This window comes from Ramularia collo-cygni (assembly GCF_900074925.1).
Source record: "Ramularia collo-cygni strain URUG2 genome assembly, contig: RCC_scaffold12, whole genome shotgun sequence".
Classification (NCBI taxonomy): domain Eukaryota; kingdom Fungi; phylum Ascomycota; class Dothideomycetes; order Mycosphaerellales; family Mycosphaerellaceae; genus Ramularia; species Ramularia collo-cygni.
In genome coordinates, this window is record NW_019716266.1 from 144,823 (window position 1) to 164,282 (window position 19,460).

A 19,460-nucleotide genomic window follows, 5' to 3' on the forward strand; every position below is an offset into this window, starting at 1 on the left:
AACTCAAAGTTCCTCCATTTCTTTTTCGGAAAGAAGTGATGTGAGTACCATGAGTAGGGAGTCCCATCCCCCTTGATAGAACGTTGCCAAGGCATCGTGGATGTCGCGATCTCGACGCGCTCGGCATCTATCTTCATCTCGCCCCCATTATCGGCAACAATCCTTCCTCCCACCATGAGGGACGGCTCAGTGCTGACAACAGTGCTGAAATATTTGGCTACGCGCTCTCTATAATTTATCGCTTTCACAAGATGTGGCGCAGGCTCTATCTCGTGCTCGTGCTTGCGAGGCTGTACTTTGCGCTATCGCCGAGCTACATTCATCCGGACGAACACTTTCAAGGACCCGAGATCATCGCTGGTAAGCCCTAATATTTCCGATTACAAGCCGCGCGGTTACTGACACCTTTTCAGGCGAGGTATTTGGCTATCCCATCTACAAGACATGGGAGTTCACCTCCTCCCAGCCCATTCGAAGTATATTCCCCTTTTGGCTCATCTACGGCTGGCCTTTGACGGTCCTAAAATGGCTTTGGGAAGGTCTTGGAAATGGCCCAGTACCGCCATCGATCGCCTTCTACTGTCTTCGTGTCTTGATGTTCCTGCTCAGCTTCATACTCGGCGACTGGGCAATACATGAGCTGATTCAAAACGTGCACAATCGGCGTGTGGCCATCATCATGATTTCCTCGTCGTACGTGACTTGGACATATCAAACTCACACCTTTTCGAACAGCATTGAAACGCTGGTTGTGCTCTGGTCTTTGGTGCTGGTCAGCAAGCTCAAGGAAAACGTGCAACAAACTCTCCCAGCACCCTGCTGTGTGCTTGCTTTTCTGGGTGTACTGGGAATATTCAATCGCATTACGTTCCCTGCTTTCTTGGTGGTGCCTTTGACGCAGATGCTCCCTGGTTTGTACCGGCAGCCGCTGCGAATCCCGATTATGGTGGCGGCGGGACTCTTCACCCTCACGATTGCCATCACCATGGATACAGAATACTACACAGGAGTCAGACCGCACTTGAGGAGTCTGTACTCTACTTCTGTAATTACCCCCTGGAATAATCTGAGCTATAACGCGGACACAACCAATCTGGCCCAACATGGACTTCATCCATTCTGGCAGCACTATGTCGCGAATCTGCCGCAATTGATTGGCCCGGCATTTCCCTTCATCTTCCTATCCAGCAGGAAGAATAGCCTCTTCTGGTCCGCGGTAACAGGCATATCACTGCTCTCCTTCTTCCCTCATCAGGAAGCACGATTCTTGCTGCCGGCAGTGCCTCTCCTATTGTCCACCGTTGACGTGCCCAAGCGAGCCAGTCGTTTTTGGATTGGGATCTGGTTTCTATTCAATATACTGGCTGCGACTCTCTTTGGCATCTTCCATCAGGGTGGAGCTGTTCCGGTGCAAGGGTGGATCTCGAAGCAAGACGGCATCAGCCAGGCCTTCTGGTGGAAGACCTACAGTCCACCAAGGTGGCTACTTGATGGCAAAAACAACGATATGGAAACAACGGATCTGATGGGTATGCCTGGGCATGCTATGATTGGCCTGCTTAAGCATTCAGCAAGCTGTGTTGGCAGTGATAGCGACAAGACTCTGCTTATTGCTCCCAGCAGCGCCGCCTTTTTGGATGGCTACGCTGGGACGCATGCGACGCAGGCAGAAGATCTCACATTCACTCGATTGTGGCAGTACAGGAGGCATATAGGTCTTGATGACCTGGACTTTGGTGACGATGGGGTATGGTCCACCTTGCAGAGAGTAATAGGGCGGAGAGGACTGGTGGTCTGGCAGGTCGAGAATAAATGCTAATCGTATGATACCCATTTGTCTTTTGCTTAGATATTACTATTCCTTGACAATCTCCACGCTGATCACGCGCTCCATCGTTGATCACAACAGTGGATCCGGCCATATACGATCCAGGAACGACATAGCCATTGCGATTCGATGTTGTAGAGAGAATGATGCCTCTGACTTTCGTAGGTAGCTTCAGTCTTGCTTCATGTTCTCAAATATGGCCTCGTATAGAGTTTCTATATACGAGACATGATTCCCCCGCCAATGACTCCCCGCCTTCACTCTTTTATTCGCTCTCTCGAATTGACTCCTCCACTCCAAGGCAGCTACATCACATTACACGAAGATGGCCAATCAAGCACACATCAAGGAGTGGCAAGACCGCGCGGAGTCTCTCAAACCTCTCAACCTCAAGCAAATCGAAGGGCCGCTCGGCGAGCTCGACGCTCACCTCACTCTTCGCAGCTACATTGTGGGATACACGCTCACAGACGCCGACACAACGGTATGGAAGACGTTGCGAGCAAACCGCGTTGCAAACGCGTACATCAAACAAGGCCTCATGGTCAACCTGTCGCGGTGGTTCAGCTTCATTGAGGCGACCGCTCAACCTACCGTCGACCTGCCCACCCGATCCGGCAAAGAGGAGGGCAAGAAGGAGGGCGCCAGCTATGACATTGGCCTACCAGACACCGAGAAGGGTGTAGTGACGAGGTTCCCACCCGAGCCTTCCGGCTACCTCCACATCGGACATGCAAAGGCAGCGCTGCTGAACGACTACTTCGCTCACGAGAAGTACAAGGGCACTATGATCCTGCGGTTCGACGACACCAACCCCACGAATGAGAAGCAGGAGTTTCAGGACTCGATTCTGAAGGATTGCGAGCTGCTCGGCGTCAAGCCAGACCGTATTACCTACACCAGCGATTACTTTGAGGACTTGCACAAGAGAGCAGTGCAAATGATCAAAGACGGCAATGCATATGCCGATGACACTCTGCAAGAGAAGATGCAGCAAGAGCGCCTCAACAAAATCGAGAGTGTTCATCGCAACGACTCGATTGAGGACAATTTGGCACGCTTCGAGGAGATGAAGACAGGCAGTGAGGAGGGTAAGAGGTGGTCCATCCGCGCCAAGCTCGACATGAGCAGCAACAACGGCGCCATGCGAGACCCGGTCATCTACCGCTGCAATCCGTCCACTCATCACCGCACCGGTGACACCTGGAAGATTTATCCGACTTACGACTTTGCTTGCCCGATTGTGGATTCCGTAGAGGGTATTACCCATGCGCTGAGAACAACCGAGTACAACGATCGTGATGCCCAATACCAGTGGTTCCTCAAGACGCTCAACCTTCGCCACGTCTACAACTGGAACTTCTCACGCATGAACTTCATCAAGACGTTCCTCTCCAAGCGTAAGCTGACCAAGGTTGTCGCCGACGGCAAGGTTTGGGGATGGGACGATCCACGTATGCCAACAGTTCGTGGTATCCGTCGTCGTGGCATGACCATCCCAGCCCTGCGGGACTACATCCTTCAGACCGGACCCAGCAAGAACATCAACTTGATGGACTGGCACGCCTTCTGGGCTACCAACAAGAAGTTCATTGACCCAGTCGCCGCGCGCTACACTGCCGTCGATGCCACGAACAAGGTCACCTGCAAGGTGATTGGTGCACCCGAGGCAGCTCGTACTGATGACAAGCCTGTACATGCTAAGAATGCAGAGCTTGGTACCAAGAAGGTCGTGTACAGCAAGACGATCATTATGGATCAGGAGGACGCTCGTTCTTTCGCAGACGACGAGGAGATCACTCTCATGAACTGGGGTAACGCTATTGTGCGCAAGAAGACGTACTCACTCAACCCGCTCAACTTGGTCAAGTCTGAGGGTGACAAGATGGTTACGGAGCTGGAGCTGGAGCTTCACCTACAGGGTGACGTGAAGAAGACCGAGAAGAAGGTGACGTGGCTTTCCACGGACCAGGAGCTCGTCCCGGTCACGCTCTACAAATTCGACTATCTCATCAGCAAGGATAAACTCGAGGATGATGATGTGCTCGAGGAGGTGCTGAACAAGGTCACGGAGGTCAAGACTGAGGTGCTGGCTGACTGCAACGTCGCGGCGCTCAAGGAGGATGACATCATGCAATTCGATCGCAAGGGTTTCTACAGGATCGATAAGGCGTTCAAGCACGGCGAGAGCGCTATCGCATTCCAGATCCCGACTGGAAAGGGAGATAGTTAGAATCGTAAGAGCGTTAGCATAGGTCCTGCTGTTCGAGCGGCCGCTCGCTACTCGAAACAAATCAAAATGCGCCGAGAGGCTATGCCTTCGAATGTAGTTCGAAGTGTGATCTTCCCAATTCAGCAGCGAGTCTCTCTGCAGTTTGAAGTTTTCAATGTCGCATGATCCTTTCTGGTGACCGACCGGCGACCTTCTACGCTCGGAGGATTTTAACTATCGCATACTAGTGTCGAGCTTCAAGAGGCTGTGTTGTGGTCATTCAATTGACCGTTCAATTGGCCAACTAATATTTGATTCGCAGATGCTTTCCCGTGGCGCCAACACCACCACTCCCGATTGTGGGCGGCTACAGAAACAACATCCACTTCGCATTGGTGCTATTTTTGTCCCCGCAAACATCTCCACTCTTGCAACGGCGAGCAAAGATTTCGTTGTGCTGGCTCACCCGAACCATAGCAGCAGTCACGGTGCTATAGAAGACCGGCAACTATTCCTGTTGATGACAATGCGTCAAGGGGGCTGACTCTGTATGGCATAGCACCCTTCATGCAATGAACGTCTCTAAGCGCCGGCTTGATTAGCCAGATCAAAGGGCGGCTATCTCAAGAATACATCGCGATAGGATTGGCTTTGATCTGTGTTGCCCAGACGGCCTGTGGGCCTTGCAGCTAACTGTGAGGCGTGGGGGTGCTGTGCTGTGCCTCTTGCTTGCATATCCAAAAGGATCATGTCGGTCCAAATTGAGAGGGCTCCCAGCAGTCTGCATGCGATTCATTTGCCCTCGTTTTTTCTGCACCCTGCACGGAAATAATATCGATTATACTGGATCTCGAGGGTAGCAATTGTACACTGTGCAGCGGTCTCGATGTCGCGTAGCTCTTACATCAGTCGCAAGCCACTGCCTCCTATACCCTCGAACCGTGTCGAGTTTCTGGAGAACGAAAAGGAAGAGATAAGAAAACTACCAAAGCCATGGATTCCGATTACCCTCGGGCCAATATACATGGGCGTCCTTATCCTGGCGACTGCTGGCTTGATAGTAGTCATCCAATTGCTCCTCAGCATCAGCCAGCGCGATCAGGGCATCTTGTTCGCCAAGGATATCAACGCTTTACCGTTGTCTCGGTCGTTCGGCTACCTGTATCTGCCAACCATCATATCTGTTGTTTACAGCTTTCTGTGGACTTGGGTTGATCTGGATGTCAAGCGGCTGGAACCGTACTTTCAGCTTTCAAAACCTAGTGGAGCCGTAGCTACCACTTCCATCCTGCTGAGCTACCCTCTGGAGTTCTTGGCGGCTATACCTTTCAGTGCTTACAAGAATAAACACTGGTCGGTGTTGGCCGCTTCTGTCGCCATGATATCCGTCCTGTGGGGTTTAACTCCGACGCAAGCGGGTATCTTTGCCGTGAGGACGATCAGGGTCGAAGGAAACGTGCAAGGATCCTTTTCGAAGTCATACACGCCCATAAGTCAACAAGGAAACCTGACAGCTATCTATGCGCAGTCAGTCTWCAACATCGCTTGGCTGAACGAGACTCTGCCTGCTTACATGACAAAAGACTATGTCATCGCAGCCTTTGGACCATCCGATGCACTCATTCCCGACGCCACCAATATTACATACACGGGGAGCACAAAGATGTACAGCCTAGATGTTTCATGCGAGACCGCTGTATTGACTAACACGTCGGGATCGGTCAAATATAACACTTCGCAARGATGTAGCTTCTATGCTCCATCGTTTCGACCCGTTGGAGGAAACGATACATCGAAGCCTTTTGACACCATGTATGTTGGTTATCAGAACTTGAATGGAGTAGCAGACTATTATTTGTCGTACGACTGCGATGAAAGGTTCTTTCATAGCTTTTTCGTTCGCTGGTCAAAAGCCACTGTGGCAGCGATCGAATCTGGCGACATGGATGGCTCCCCAAGCCCATCGCAAGTAAGTGATGAATGACTGCTATCGCGCAAGTTGTTTGGTTCTTACATGGCTAATGAACGCAGGCAGCTGCCACGTCGCTATTTTGCACTCCTACGTACTACCAGCAAGAGGTGAATGCAACCATTAGTTGGCCATCCAAATCCGTGCTCCAGGTCAGATCTGATAGCGAGAAGCTTCCTTTACCCGATGACTTATTCAACGTCAGCGCTCTGGAGTGGACCATGAACTCTGGCGTGACGAAGTTGCCTACCAGAAGCACGTTCCCAAGGACCGGATTTCCGGACCAGAAGTCACAGCTGATGAACGTGCCTCTGAATCTAGCATATATCCCTAGAATGGCCCCTTTTGCAATCGCAACATATCAGCGCCCCCTCGAGGACTACTTAGATGCCGAGACTTTGCGGCTATCGTACCAATCAGCATACCGTTTGCTTTTCGCCCGACAGATGGTAGACATCTTGGCCAAGGGTATCAGTGGGGGCGATGATTCACCACTGGAGCGCTCATATACTACACAGGCCGTAGTGTTGATCCCCGAGTTCTCCTACGCGGCTACGTGCATATTGTCGTTCGTGCTCATACTTGCGGCTGGTCTTCTACTATACACTCCACGGAGAGCGAATGAACTAAGAAGTGACCCTGCAACGATCGGCGACCTTATGGATCTTACCATGGGTGAAAGAGGAACCCTCGAGCGTTTCATGGACCTGGATTATAAGAGCACTGCAGATGTTCAGAAGGCGTTAGAACGAACATCGTTTCGCCTTACCGAGACAAAGATACGAGTGCGATCCCCTGAACGTAGGGCGGAAGAACCACTGCTTTCTACAACCACGACTACTGGGTCAAGTGATCCACTGGAGTCTATACCAACGACGCCCAGCGATCGACCATCCCGAGGTGTGAGGCCAGCTGAAATGAAAATCGGGATAGGAATTGCATTCCTCGCGGTCCAAGTCGCAGCATTGACAACTTTCCTAGTGCTGTACCTCCTAGCCAAATACAACAACGGTTGGTCTTTCTTCCGCACATGTACGCTTGCATGACTGACGACTACAGGTTTGGCTCTCCCTTCAGGCTCGACTTTCGTGCGACAACTCGTTCAGAATTACATCCCGATAGCGCTGGCTACTTCGATAGAGCCATTCTGGCTCATCCTTAACCGACTTCTCTGTCTACWCCAGCCATTTGAGGAGCTTCGCAAAGGGAATGCCTCTGCCTCGAGATCGGTCGACCTAGACTATAGCTCTTTCCCACCACAGCTGTTGCTTGGAAGAGCTATACGCTCAAAGCACTTCATCCTAGGACTTGTGTCTCTCATGGTACTCTTAGCTAATGTATTGGCGGTCGCGCTGAGCGGTCTAATGTACGAAGGGACCAGAATAATTGCGACTGCAGCGGAGTTTCCGCTGCCCCACGCAGCACGGTTTGGCGTCTTGAATGGTACAGGCCTCCCCTTCAACACGGACGTGGCCAGCAATTGGCAGGGTGGCACAACATCAGATCCATTCTATCGCCAGATGTCGAACTTGACAGCGAATACCTCTTTGCCGGCCTGGTCTGACCAGCGTCACGCGTTCTTGCCGGCCAATCTAGTTTCGCCCGACGACAATACCACCTTTCGAATGACCACATGGTCGTTCGGTGCGGATTTGAATTGCCAAACTCTCGAATTGTCTGGACCGCAACATTACACTTTAGCATTCTCGGATGATGCGAATGATGCTAATCTGACTGTTATCTTGRGCCAAAATGGATCGAACGTCGCTTGTACGAACTTCGAAGGCAGTACGACATCATCAGCCCTGAGAGTCCTAGGTCCGCTGTCTGGCCATGTGGCACTGGAGATCAACTCGATGCTCTCTAGCAACAGGACTACAGAAGATGATTTGTTATGCAGACAACACATCGTCGCTGGATGGGTTCGTGCCGACTGGGAAGTCATGACTGGCAAAGGAGCTGGCAGATCTGAGGGCGGATACCCAAAGATGCGTACAACATCAAGGAATGAGACGATGCTCCTCTGCTCACCAAAAATCATGATTGGCACAGCCGAGCTTGTCGTAGACGGCAAAGGCAACGTTCAAGAGTCATCGTCTACGACAATGGAAACCGGTCAGATTGATGCATATTTCGCCAGCTCGCCATCAGATCTCATTGCCCAGGCCAATCAGTTCCTAGTGGACAGTGGAAGCACCTGGCACAACGACTCGAATCCATCGGACTTTGTGAATTATCTGATAGCAACAAGGACCAACGACTTCTCTCTGCTCGATGCCTCCGGACCTGTGCCAAAGCCTGAGAGTGCAGCAGAGCAATTTGCTGAAACTTACAATCAGCTTTTCGCGACTCTTGTTGGATCCAATGCTGATCTACTGTTCGAGAAGTCGTCGGATGACAGCAAAGTCTCGGGCGTCATCCTTCAGCCCGAAACTCGCATACTGTTCTCAGAATCAGCTTTCGCGGTGACCCAAGCGATTTTGGCATGTTACATCATTACGACCATATTCTTCTTTGCGCGACGGCCTTGGCGGATCCTTCCTCGACTTCCTTCTACCGTCGCATCGAATATTGCCTATTTCGCTGCAAGTCGCGCAATCGATGATCTTCATTCAGCGAGACATGTCTATCGAGACGCGACACCGAAGAACGTGAGATCATATTGGAAGTGGGGATATGGGGTGTTCAGAGGCAGAGATGGTTCTAGCCATCTCGGGATTGAGAGAGAACYTCTGGTCACAAAGTTGAGAGAGAGTACTGCAAAAGTCAAAGTCGCGCAGAAAAGTTGATAGTGCTGATCAAACGGGTTTCTTAACATGGTCATGCTCTCGTGTTGTTCTTGGTCCATACTGTGTATCTGCACCTTATAGGGCTGCCTCCGCCCATTCTGTAGTATAATAACGCTGGAGCATACTAGCGCAACGCGCAAAGCAGCGTGATCCGATTCGGCAAGCTAAAAGCTACGAGCATGATGAGCATGTCTAAGCAGGTGGGTGGCGTGTCGTTTGCTAACGACGCCGCCGGTGCACGCCGTCCCTCCAGATAGCTCGCGAGGAACCGCACAGTTATTGATATCACACAGTCCCCAATGACTGCTTCCAATGCATACAACGCTTCCTGGGCTATCGCATGTTACGCTGCCATCAGAGCAGCCACCAGATGTTGCGGTTCCGTTTGTTCCTGAGGCGGGACTTGTAGACGCGGTGTACCCCGTGGGCTTGACCACTGGGGGCACATCGCCACCAGCGATTCCAGTCTCCTCTACGGCTGGTGCGGAAGAGCTAGTTGCAGTGATGGTCGCCAAAGTTGTAGCAGTAACTACATCGTCAATACCCTYAACAACCGCTGGGAAGGTGATCTGAGCTGATGCAGTAGGCGATGCACTTGTATATGCTGCTGCTCCTGATTGACCCACGTTTCCATACGCGTGGCTCGCAGACTCTGTGGCGGATGGTGCTGCATATGCTGGCGCATCGTTCGAGCCATGGGCACCTTTACCAGCGCCCATGGCAGTGACTGCTGCGCATCCGCTGCCAGCCGTGGCGCTCCCAAGTGCAGTTTGCATTGCAGTTTCGACGTATTTCCCGGGATTTGGAAAGATGAAGTCCTCCATCTCGGAAGTGGCGCACTCTTCTCTCGGAAGATTTATGACAAACATGGTAGGCAGTGTGTCGTAGACGTCGTTGTTGTCCGAACCTCCAGTGATAGTTATGGGAGCACAATTCATGTACATCTCTCGGTTCCCAATCTACGTCATCATTAGCAGTGGTTCAAYTGATATTCATGGATGATGTTCACCTTATTGAACCAAGTCCAGGCAAGAGTATACTGGCCATTTGGCATCCCCTTGGGTACGGAATACTCGAACACGGCTGCATTTTCTCCCTTCGCGTCATCCGACAGATTTGAAGTCGCGTTCGCTGGACACCCCCCAATGATAGAATGGATCACTTTCCATTCGCTGTCCTTTGTGGGCTCCTTGTCTAGGGTAACAGAAACCTGGCATGAACCGCCACCATGTGTAGCGCCTCCCATGAATGCAAGCTGCTGCGGCACGCCGACCGGCATGGTGTTCATCTTGGTGATGTCGTAGACCCCTGGGCGCTGCTTGCAAGGAAAGTCTGAGCCATCATTCTCGAGAGGACCGTTCGTTAAGCTGTCCTGGCCATACGGGACCGGAGATCTGATGACCATATGTGCGTTGACTGAACCGACAAGCAGGCAACATGCCGTAGCTGCCCCGAGGAGATTTCTGGAAAACATCGTAATGCTGTGAATAAATGAATGGATCCAAGCTGTGGGATGCTGATGAATCGCTAGACCGGCTAGACGATGTTGTCGTCGGTATCGATGCTCGAATAGGGCTAAGGATACTATGTGAGCACTAGGTCGTATGATAGCGACAGTCTCGTGGCATCGCGTAGTTGGGAAACGCCATTGAAAGCATACCTCGTCAATCCGAAACGGCAAGGTCGTTGACAGAAGATGATCAGCGAAAGAGAGTGGAGCTCGTGGAAGTCTCGCAGAGACGTGAAAGTGAGTRGCAATGCACGATGCTCCTGGCACGGCAAGATGGTATGTACAACGACTTCACAGAAAACGATGATATCGAGAAAGGGCAGTGGGAAGTGCAGCATCCGCGAGTCTTAAAAGGCATCCTTGGCGAGATCTACATCTCGAAAACTCCCTACGATGAGCACGACAGCAAGGATCAGGGCGTACAAGGTGGGTCTACGCGCCATGCCTGCGTGGAGATCCGGCCGACGACCCCGTGGTGCCCTGGCATGCTTGAGTGTGGCAGCAGGAGGTTGCCTGCAGTGCCAACGACAGGTCCAGCGTGTGCTTGGTGCATTTTTGGTCCAGGAGGCGCTGTAGGCGTTTTCAAACACCGGTGGATCGTAGGCTACCACTGGACCTGAAGCCAAGCCTCCTCACGCGACAAGCTTGTGCTCCTCAACGGGAAGTCGGTGCGATTTTCGCGCCAAGTCTCGAAAGAGGTGCGGTAACGWCACTCGATTGGTGTTCTCCCGTTGCGTAAGGAGTCTGTGCTAGCGACAGAGTATGGAGCAGTGCGTTGTCGACATGGCGGTATCCTCGTTACAATTGGGCTCTTCCTTGTGCCACGACGTTTTGAAGAAAAGGTTCGAGGGCCAATCGACGAGCTGAAGTCGATGTCAGGAGAAGCGCTAAAATAAGGTTCCGAGTCCGAGAACCGACCTCGTCTGCACCTCTGATGCTTGAACGACTGACCGACTCTGCGGCCCTTGATTCGCGTGAACACGATGGTCCATGGCGTTTCATACACGACAGCGTTTCCTTAAAGATCGCCCCGCGTATGGCTTCTTCAGCGGCTTCATAACCCCGGACGAGGCTTTCGCCATGATTCTGTGGGGAACGACGGTGTGAACAGACGCGACGCGATCTGAGACACGAAAGGCCGCCACCAACCGGACCATCTTTCCCACCGCACCTCCTTTCTCAAAGATCTGAGGTTTTGCTGATGCTTCCAGAGGTGGCGTCCGTCTTTGGAACACAAACACATGGTGACAATGCCACGATGTCGTCAAGGCGCTCTGCGGCATTGCCTGCGTACGCCGTAATTTGTGCTTCGACCGCACATGCTTGTTTCGTTGTTGACACGGCGGAAGCAGCTCTGGATCCCCACTGGCCATACTAATGCGGAGGCTAATGGTTGCCGACAGTAGCACATTCTAGTCGTGTCGAGTCCATGGTTTGACAAGAAGCGTTCAACTGCTATGCATGTGCAGCCAACGTCTGTCAGTCCACGCGACGAAACTGCCTTGGCTTTGAAGGAGGTACGCAGAGGTAGAGGCTCCGATTTGGTCGTTTCCTCGAAACCTTCCTAGAGGCGAATGGAACATATTCCACCTGCGGGCCTGGTATCTGCGTTCCTTCGTCCCCAGGATCTCCTGGCCGAAAGATGCAACCGAGGAATCCAGTCTCCAGAGTCGTCCACAAAGTAGGTGGCATCCCTGAGCCACCCACACTGATCAGGAATGCTCAACATTTGGCCTCACTTGTTGGCTATCCGGACGTCAGTTCAATGCACTGGAACAGCGCTGAAACAGCAAGAAATGAGGAGGATTAAAAGTTCGAGTTTCATGGCTTCCGCTTTTGTTCTTTCTTCCACTGCGGCACAGTACAGCCAACTGGCGCATAGGYAATACGCGCCACTTTTTCGTGCGAGAGTACCAATTGTGCCTGCAGTAGTCAAGACTCGATGCTTTGCTCCATCGGATCAACGACATTAGCTCCGAGCATCACCCAACAACAGCACGTTGAACGATGCGTAGCTGTTTCACTAAAAAGACCAACTGCATACGCGCCCTGCTGTAAGCGCCCAGCCACGTGGGGTCAGTGAGYTTTTGTATTCTCATTGCCCTTCCTCTGTCCAAGACTGCAGCATATGACTGCACACATGTACATCTGTACCAATTTCGCAGAGTCAGCAGCACTGGAAATCGGGCAGTCGGGTGAAGATGGTCACAATGTACCTAGGTATGAAGTGACGCATGGGATAGCTCATCTTTGATTTCTACTCAAGTATATATCACGTCGCCAAAAGCCGCCACAAAACTTCTTCGTGGCATTCTACCAATATCTCTGTCTGCAACTCCCCGCACACGTCTATAGTCGTTGATCTGTACATCCAACGTCTCTCAATCAGCCGAGAGGTAAGGTACTGTCGGTGAAGTCCGTTGCAAGGTATCTACATGCTCTCAGAACTCGACGACGGTTCTTGGCGAAACACTGCCTCCCATCTACGGCAACTCGTTGWTCTCATTGTTCTGCTCGTCGAGTTGTCGGAGACGACGATGCGATGTAACTAGAGTATAGGTGGTCGTCATCGTGATGGACCATGGACCCCGCGAAGCAAAGCACCTCAGTTTGCGCCACAGACTCGCCTGGCGGCCACAAACCCTCCACTAGCTAAGGCAAGAACGTCGTCTGCTCCTCCTATCATAATTCAACCCGGAAGAGTCCARCCAGCACATCTCAATTATCATCTCGAACTCTGCTCGCATTGCACACCGTGCGGCCTGTTTTCTTGGTGATCTACTCAATTGGTGTCAAGCAGAGTCGCGTGGCCAACACTTTCACATTGACCGACACAAGCCACACCGGAATCTGGAGCTGAATTCACATCGCCGACGCGCACCACATCTCAGCCTGATCCTTTGCGACGACACCTCCTCCCGCCACCGTCCCRCCAACCGCCAACATGGAAGCTTCTAACGACCAAGATCAGTACATTGACAATGCTATGCGCGCGGTGCAGAATAAGAAGCAGATCCCGGAGATCGACTTCACACTGCACACGATGGAAGACGGCACGCAAGTGAGCACACAGGAGCGAGTATGCAAAGGTACATGGCAATGAAACTCTAGTATGAGGTGTTGCGGGATCCATCGGCTTCCACCTCACTGATTGACCGACCACACATGAGCATGGAAGCTGACTTGTCGCCTAGACGTGCAAGCGCCCTCATTCAACGTTCCCACCGAAGAGCAAATCGTATCGTCGACCGACCCATCCAAGCCCAATCTCCAGTTCCTCAAGCAACATCTCTACAGGGAAGGTCGCCTCACGGAAGATCAAGCACTATGGATCATCAACGGAGGCAACGCAGTTCTCCGCGCAGAGCCCAACTTGCTGGAAATGGATGCGCCAATAACGGTCTGTGGTGACATTCACGGACAATACTTCGACCTGATGAAGCTCTTCGAGGTTGGAGGAGACCCAGCCGAGACACGCTACCTGTTCCTGGGCGATTATGTGGATCGCGGCTACTTCTCCATTGAGTGTGTGCTGTACCTTTGGGCGCTGAAGATGTGGTATCCAAACACTCTGTGGCTGCTTCGTGGTAACCACGAGTGTCGTCATTTGACCGACTACTTCACCTTCAAGCTCGAGTGCAAGCACAAATACAGCGAAAAGGTGTATGAGGCGTGCATGGAGTCGTTTTGCTCACTCCCGCTAGCCGCCGTGATGAACAAGCAGTTTTTGTGCATTCACGGAGGTTTAAGCCCCGAGCTGCACACTTTGGAAGACATCAAGGCACTCGACAGATTCAGGGAGCCACCCACCCACGGCCTGATGTGCGACATTCTCTGGGCTGATCCGCTGGAAGAATTCGGCCAAGAGAAGACGCAGGAGTACTTCATCCACAACCACGTACGAGGATGCTCGTATTTCTTCAGCTACCCCGCTGCATGCGCTTTCTTGGAGAAGAACAATCTTCTCTCCATCATCAGAGCACACGAAGCGCAGGATGCTGGCTACAGAATGTACAGGAAAACAAGGACGACAGGATTTCCCTCAGTGATGACCATCTTCTCGGCACCCAACTATCTGGATGTCTACAACAACAAGGCTGCGGTGTTGAAGTATGAAAACAACGTCATGAACATTCGGCAATTCAACTGCACTCCTCATCCTTACTGGCTGCCCAACTTCATGGACGTCTTCACTTGGTCGCTTCCATTCGTTGGCGAGAAGATTACGGATATGCTTATTGCGATTCTGAACACATGCAGCAAGGAAGAACTCGAGGATGAGACGCCGCTGTCTTCCGGACCTGCATCTCCAGCCCTCACCAACACATCATTGGCCAACATGGACCCGGAGAGCACAGAATACAAGCGTCGTGCTATCAAGAACAAGATCCTCGCCATTGGCAGACTGTCACGTGTCTTCCAAGTGCTACGTGAAGAGTCGGAGCGGGTCACTGAGCTGAAAACTGCCTCTGGCGGTAGATTGCCTGCAGGAACACTCATGCTAGGCGCGGAAGGCATCAAGCAAGCCATCAGCTCTTTCGAGGACGCTCGCAAGGTTGATCTGCAGAACGAGCGTTTGCCGCCCAGTCACGAGGAGGTCCGACGTAGCGCAGAGCATTCGAGAGATGAAGCGTTGAAGCGGGCTTCGAGAGAAGCGGAGAACGATACGCAACTTGCTGGAGTGGCCAGAAGAATCAGCATGTCTGCAGGTTCGAAGAACACGCGCAAGAGCTAGATGCGGCGAGTGGGAAAGAAGTGGCATGGGATGTTGCGACCAGCGACGCATTGTAGTCAAGAGCACTCCATGTCGATGAGGAGACTGTGGTCGGGGCGGAGACCGAGACGAGGCGACGACCCAATATGAGCGCTGGAGGCCTTTCGGTATTACACGGGGAAGGAGAACGAAACCAGACCAAGGCGAGATTCAGTGGTAGCTCTCCTTCTCCTGTCAGGGGCAGTCGCGCAATGATGGACAGACACAGCTACACGAGAAGAATCATGACCAAAACTCTCCACAGCGACATCTTATTCTCTTCTCAAGTTTYCACATCATCGATCGTCTTGCAAAACGCCCCTCATCGTTTCAAATTGCAAGTGATGGGACGAGGGTCGGGGCATTGAGGCTTGTCGGCTCTCCTTGTAGTGAAATTGAGAACACATACATGGAGCCACCATCACCAGAGCAAGCAGTGTTGCGGAGAGACAAAAGTTTCGTCGAGTGATGGCTTCTTAATCGTGCCATGGGAGTAGAATGGATGGAAGACGTCTTCCTTTGCAACAGGTAGTAGGGCGGCAGCATTCAGTTTCACTGGCCCTGGGTGCAAATACATGGAACTGTCTTCATAAGATGGATATCATATCGCTGTTCTTCACGGTACTTCAACAATCGCTACTTACTCAAACAAAATCAGAATAACTTCTGTACAAGCGCTAGCGGACTGATGAGAGCGCGCTCACCGCGCATCACCTTGAATTCATGCAGCACATTTATAGAAGATCGCGCTGGATGAACTGTTCCCTCAACGTCTTGCCCAAGCTTGCCGGGCTCCTCTCAACAACAACACCAGCAGCCTCCAATGCCTTGATTTTGCTGTTGGCGTCACCCTTGCCTCCTGAGACAATGGCACCGGCGTGACCCATTCTCCGACCTGGGGGCGCAGAGATACCAGCAATGAAGCTGACCACTGGCTTACCCTTACCGTCCTTGCCGCCGTTGTTGTATTGCTTGAGGAAGTCTGCGGCCTCCTCTTCTGCTGAGCCACCGATCTCTCCAATCATGATGATACCATCAGTCTCGCCATCCGCAAGGAAGACGCGAAGGCAGTCAATGAAGTTGGTGCCAGAGAAGGGGTCACCACCAATACCAATGACGAGTGACTGGCCAAGGCCAGTTTGTGTGGTCTGGTTTACGGCTTCGTATGTGAGGGTACCGGAGCGAGAGACAATGCCGATCCGGCCACGCTTGTGGATGAAACCTGGCATGATGCCAATTTTGCATTGCCCCTAGAAAAATCGCGCTGTCAGCTTTGATCGAGCGAGATCTTGTGCAGTGTGTCGTGGTAGCAAAATGCATAATGTACAAAAGTTTTTCAGAGAATAACGTTATAATCAATCCCGCCATAGGCAGGTCAGACTCTTCCTATCATGATTGTTTTTTGGAGTCTCATCACAAAAACGAGGGCTTCGAGGTATTGGGGAGCATGGTGGGATATATCTTACAGGAGCGATGATTCCAGGGCAGTTGGGTCCGACCAGTCTGGTCTTGTCCTGCGTCTTGAGCATGTCCGTGATGCGAACCATGTCATGCTGCGGGATGCCCTCTGTGATGCAGACGACAAGTGGYATCTCAGCCTTCAAAGCCTCCTCGATACCAGCGGCAGCGAGCGGCGGTGGGACGAAGATGGCAGAGGCATCGGCGCCAGTCGCTTTCCTAGCTTCCTCGACGTTTGCAAACACTGGCCTTCCCAGATGCTCTGTGCCAGCTTTCTTTGGGTTGGTACCACCCACGACGTTGGTACCGTACTCAATGGCCTGCGTCGCGTGGAAAGTCCCCTGCTTGCCAGTGAAGCCCTGGAACAAGACCTTGGTCTCCTTTGTAAGCCTGAGGTTGAGGCCAGTCTTTTCGTAGCCTGTGGGGTTGCCAGCGGCCTCCTTTGGGGAGATGGTGGCATACGGTGCTGCCGCAGAGCGGGTGATGCCCTGTGGAGCGCTGCGCACCGCGCGCGTAAGACCCGCGCGTACGGACTGCATTGTGAAGTGAGGTTGATAAGGACGGGAGTGTAGAGCTTGCCCGGGTGAAGAAAGATGGAAGCTCTTGTCGGCTGAAGCCGGAGGAAAACCGCGCCGCCGCTAACGACATGACAGCCGTCGGAAGCACATGCAAAAAGTTAAGGTCGCAACTGCAATTGTGTTCCCGCCGCTGCTCTTCAATCTTACTCGGACGCTGAGCACGCTGGACTTGCCTTTGATACAATCACGATGGCGACCATGACGGAAAACTACCACGAGGCCAAGAAGAAGCGCCTGCCCGCTTCGAAAATCGCGAAACTAGCGCCCGAGAATGAACGATACATGCGAGCCTGCGCCGACGTAGCGAATTGGCTGGTGGAAGACTTCGAGAGTACGCAGCAGAGCGGTGCGCCCAAGAAGGATATCAATTTGAACTCCTTGCGAAGTCAAATGGCGAAGAAGCATTACCTCTCGCGGCAGCCACCGCTCACAGACATTATTGCTGCTGTACCAGAGCAATATAAGAAGTACATCCTGCCAAAGCTGATTGCAAAGCCGATCAGAAGCGCCAGTGGTATTGCAGTGGTGGCTGTCATGTGTAAACCTCATCGATGTCCTCATATCGCATACACGGGCAACATATGTGTGTATTGCCCTGGAGGTCCCGATTCAGATTTCGAGTACAGCACACAGTCATACACAGGATATGAGCCGACCAGCATGCGAGCCATCAGGGCCCGATACGATCCATTCGAGCAAGCTCGAGGAAGAGTAGACCAGATTCGCAATCTAGGTCACAGCGTAGACAAGGTCGAGTACATCATCATGGGTGGGACTTTCATGTCACTTTCTCCAAAATACCGCGAAGAGTTCATTTCTCAACTACACAACGCCCTGTCGGGCTATCAAACCAATGATGTGGATGAAGCCGTCATGGCTGGAGAGCAAAGCACAACCAAGTGTGTTGGCATCACAATCGAGACCAGACCCGACTACTGTCTACCACCACATCTAACAGACATGCTCCGCTATGGCTGCACCCGGCTTGAGATTGGCGTGCAATCTCTCTATGAGGATGTAGCTCGAGATACCAACCGTGGCCACACCGTCAAAGCTGTTTGCGAGACCTTTTGCCAAGCTAAAGACGCTGGCTTCAAAGTTGTCTCACATATGATGCCCGATCTTCCCAATGTCGGCCTTGAGCGAGATCTCTTCCAATTTCAAGAATACTTTTCCAATCCAGCATTTCGAACAGACGGCTTGAAGATCTATCCCACTCTCGTCATCCGTGGAACCGGCCTGTACGAGCTTTGGCGAACAGGCAGGTACAAGAACTACACGCCCAACGTTCTCATCGATATTGTTGCACGAATCCTCGCCCTCATCCCTCCTTGGACGAGAATCTATCGCGTACAACGAGATATTCCCATGCCACTGGTCACTTCTGGTGTCGAGAATGGTAACCTGCGTGAGCTGGCACTTGCCCGTATGAAAGATTTTGGCACGACATGTCGAGATGTGCGCACGCGAGAGGTTGGTGTCAACGAAGTGAAGCACAAAATCAGACCGAATCAGGTGGAGCTGGTCCGAAGAGACTACGTTGCCAATGGCGGCTGGGAGACCTTTTTGGCGTACGAGGATCCAAAGCAGGACATCCTCATTGCGTTGCTTAGGTTGCGAAAGTGTAGCGAGAAGTACACGTATCGCGAGGAATTGACAGGACAGCCGTCGAGCTTGGTCCGCGAGCTACATGTCTACGGCTCTGCCGTCCCCATCCACGAACGTGTAAAGGGCAAATCACAACATCAGGGCTACGGTACGCTGTTGATGGAGGAAGCAGCGAGGATAGCGAGGGATGAGCATGGGTCGAAAAAGATATCGGTCATTTCTGGCGTAGGAGTGCGAGGCTATTACAAGCGATKGGGCTATTGGCTTGATGGACCATATATGAGCAAGTGGCTAGACACGGACGATGGCGAAAGCGACGAGGATTGAGATACGAGCAATGATCAAAATATCACACGAGGACCAAAACTCGGACGTCTCACGGCCAGTGGCATCTCCGCACACATCTAAATGTGTAAGTTGGCAATTGTCCTTGCGGCTGTTGACGAACATTGTAATTTCAATAGAGACATGGGCGTGACCGGTGAGCAAACTCCATCAACATTGTTTCCGCGAGACTGTAGAGGCTTAGCTACCTAGTGGAGAGCACCCACCCCACAGGATTGTGTATAAGTGTCGATTCGAGAAGAGCGAGCGCAGGTCATCGCTTTACTCTTCGAGAGATTGTCTCCTACAGGGCTGAACTACCACCTGTGATGATCTGCTTAAACGGCGGACAGAGAGCTCAACGTCACCGTTACAATTGATGCAATTGGATTGCATCAGTGAAGACAACGCCCACCTCCAACTATGCTCAG

At 52.2% G+C, this 19,460-nt stretch overlaps 7 protein-coding genes; 5 read left to right on the forward strand and 2 right to left on the reverse strand.

Moving 5' to 3' along the window:
• Positions 1-251: 251 nt before the first annotated feature.
• On the forward strand, positions 252-1,819 carry RCC_07581 (related to protein kinase C pathway protein SMP3; the record flags this gene model as incomplete). XM_023772837.1 has 2 exons in its annotated part: positions 252-360; positions 414-1,819. The coding sequence occupies 2 exons, from the start codon at positions 252-254 to the stop codon at positions 1,817-1,819; spliced, it is 1,515 nt and encodes a 504-aa protein (XP_023628605.1).
• A 334-nt stretch (positions 1,820-2,153) lies between these two features.
• On the forward strand, positions 2,154-4,061 carry RCC_07582 (probable Glutamyl-tRNA synthetase; the record flags this gene model as incomplete). The annotated part of the gene is made up of 1 exon (XM_023772838.1): positions 2,154-4,061. The coding sequence occupies one exon, from the start codon at positions 2,154-2,156 to the stop codon at positions 4,059-4,061; it is 1,908 nt and encodes a 635-aa protein (XP_023628606.1).
• An 865-nt stretch (positions 4,062-4,926) lies between these two features.
• On the forward strand, positions 4,927-8,798 carry RCC_07583 (uncharacterized protein; the record flags this gene model as incomplete). XM_023772839.1 has 3 exons in its annotated part: positions 4,927-6,009; positions 6,072-7,020; positions 7,069-8,798. The coding sequence occupies 3 exons, from the start codon at positions 4,927-4,929 to the stop codon at positions 8,796-8,798; spliced, it is 3,762 nt and encodes a 1,253-aa protein (XP_023628607.1).
• Positions 8,799-8,962: 164 nt separating this feature from the next.
• RCC_07584 (related to spore coat protein SP96 precursor) lies at positions 8,963-10,272 on the reverse strand (the record flags this gene model as incomplete). XM_023772840.1 has 2 exons in its annotated part: positions 8,963-9,757; positions 9,808-10,272. 2 exons carry the CDS (start codon positions 10,270-10,272, stop codon positions 8,963-8,965), a joined length of 1,260 nt encoding a protein of 419 aa, XP_023628608.1.
• A 2,980-nt stretch (positions 10,273-13,252) lies between these two features.
• Positions 13,253-15,043, forward strand: RCC_07585 (Serine/threonine-protein phosphatase 2B catalytic subunit; the record flags this gene model as incomplete). XM_023772841.1 has 2 exons in its annotated part: positions 13,253-13,397; positions 13,503-15,043. 2 exons carry the CDS (start codon positions 13,253-13,255, stop codon positions 15,041-15,043), a joined length of 1,686 nt encoding a protein of 561 aa, XP_023628609.1.
• A 752-nt stretch (positions 15,044-15,795) lies between these two features.
• RCC_07586 (probable Probable succinyl-CoA ligase [ADP-forming] subunit alpha, mitochondrial) lies at positions 15,796-17,058 on the reverse strand (the record flags this gene model as incomplete). XM_023772842.1 has 2 exons in its annotated part: positions 15,796-16,311; positions 16,528-17,058. The coding sequence occupies 2 exons, from the start codon at positions 17,056-17,058 to the stop codon at positions 15,796-15,798; spliced, it is 1,047 nt and encodes a 348-aa protein (XP_023628610.1).
• Positions 17,059-17,286: 228 nt separating this feature from the next.
• RCC_07587 (probable histone acetyltransferase) lies at positions 17,287-19,032 on the forward strand (the record flags this gene model as incomplete). The annotated part of the gene is made up of 1 exon (XM_023772843.1): positions 17,287-19,032. The coding sequence occupies one exon, from the start codon at positions 17,287-17,289 to the stop codon at positions 19,030-19,032; it is 1,746 nt and encodes a 581-aa protein (XP_023628611.1).
• Positions 19,033-19,460: the final 428 nt, after the last annotated feature.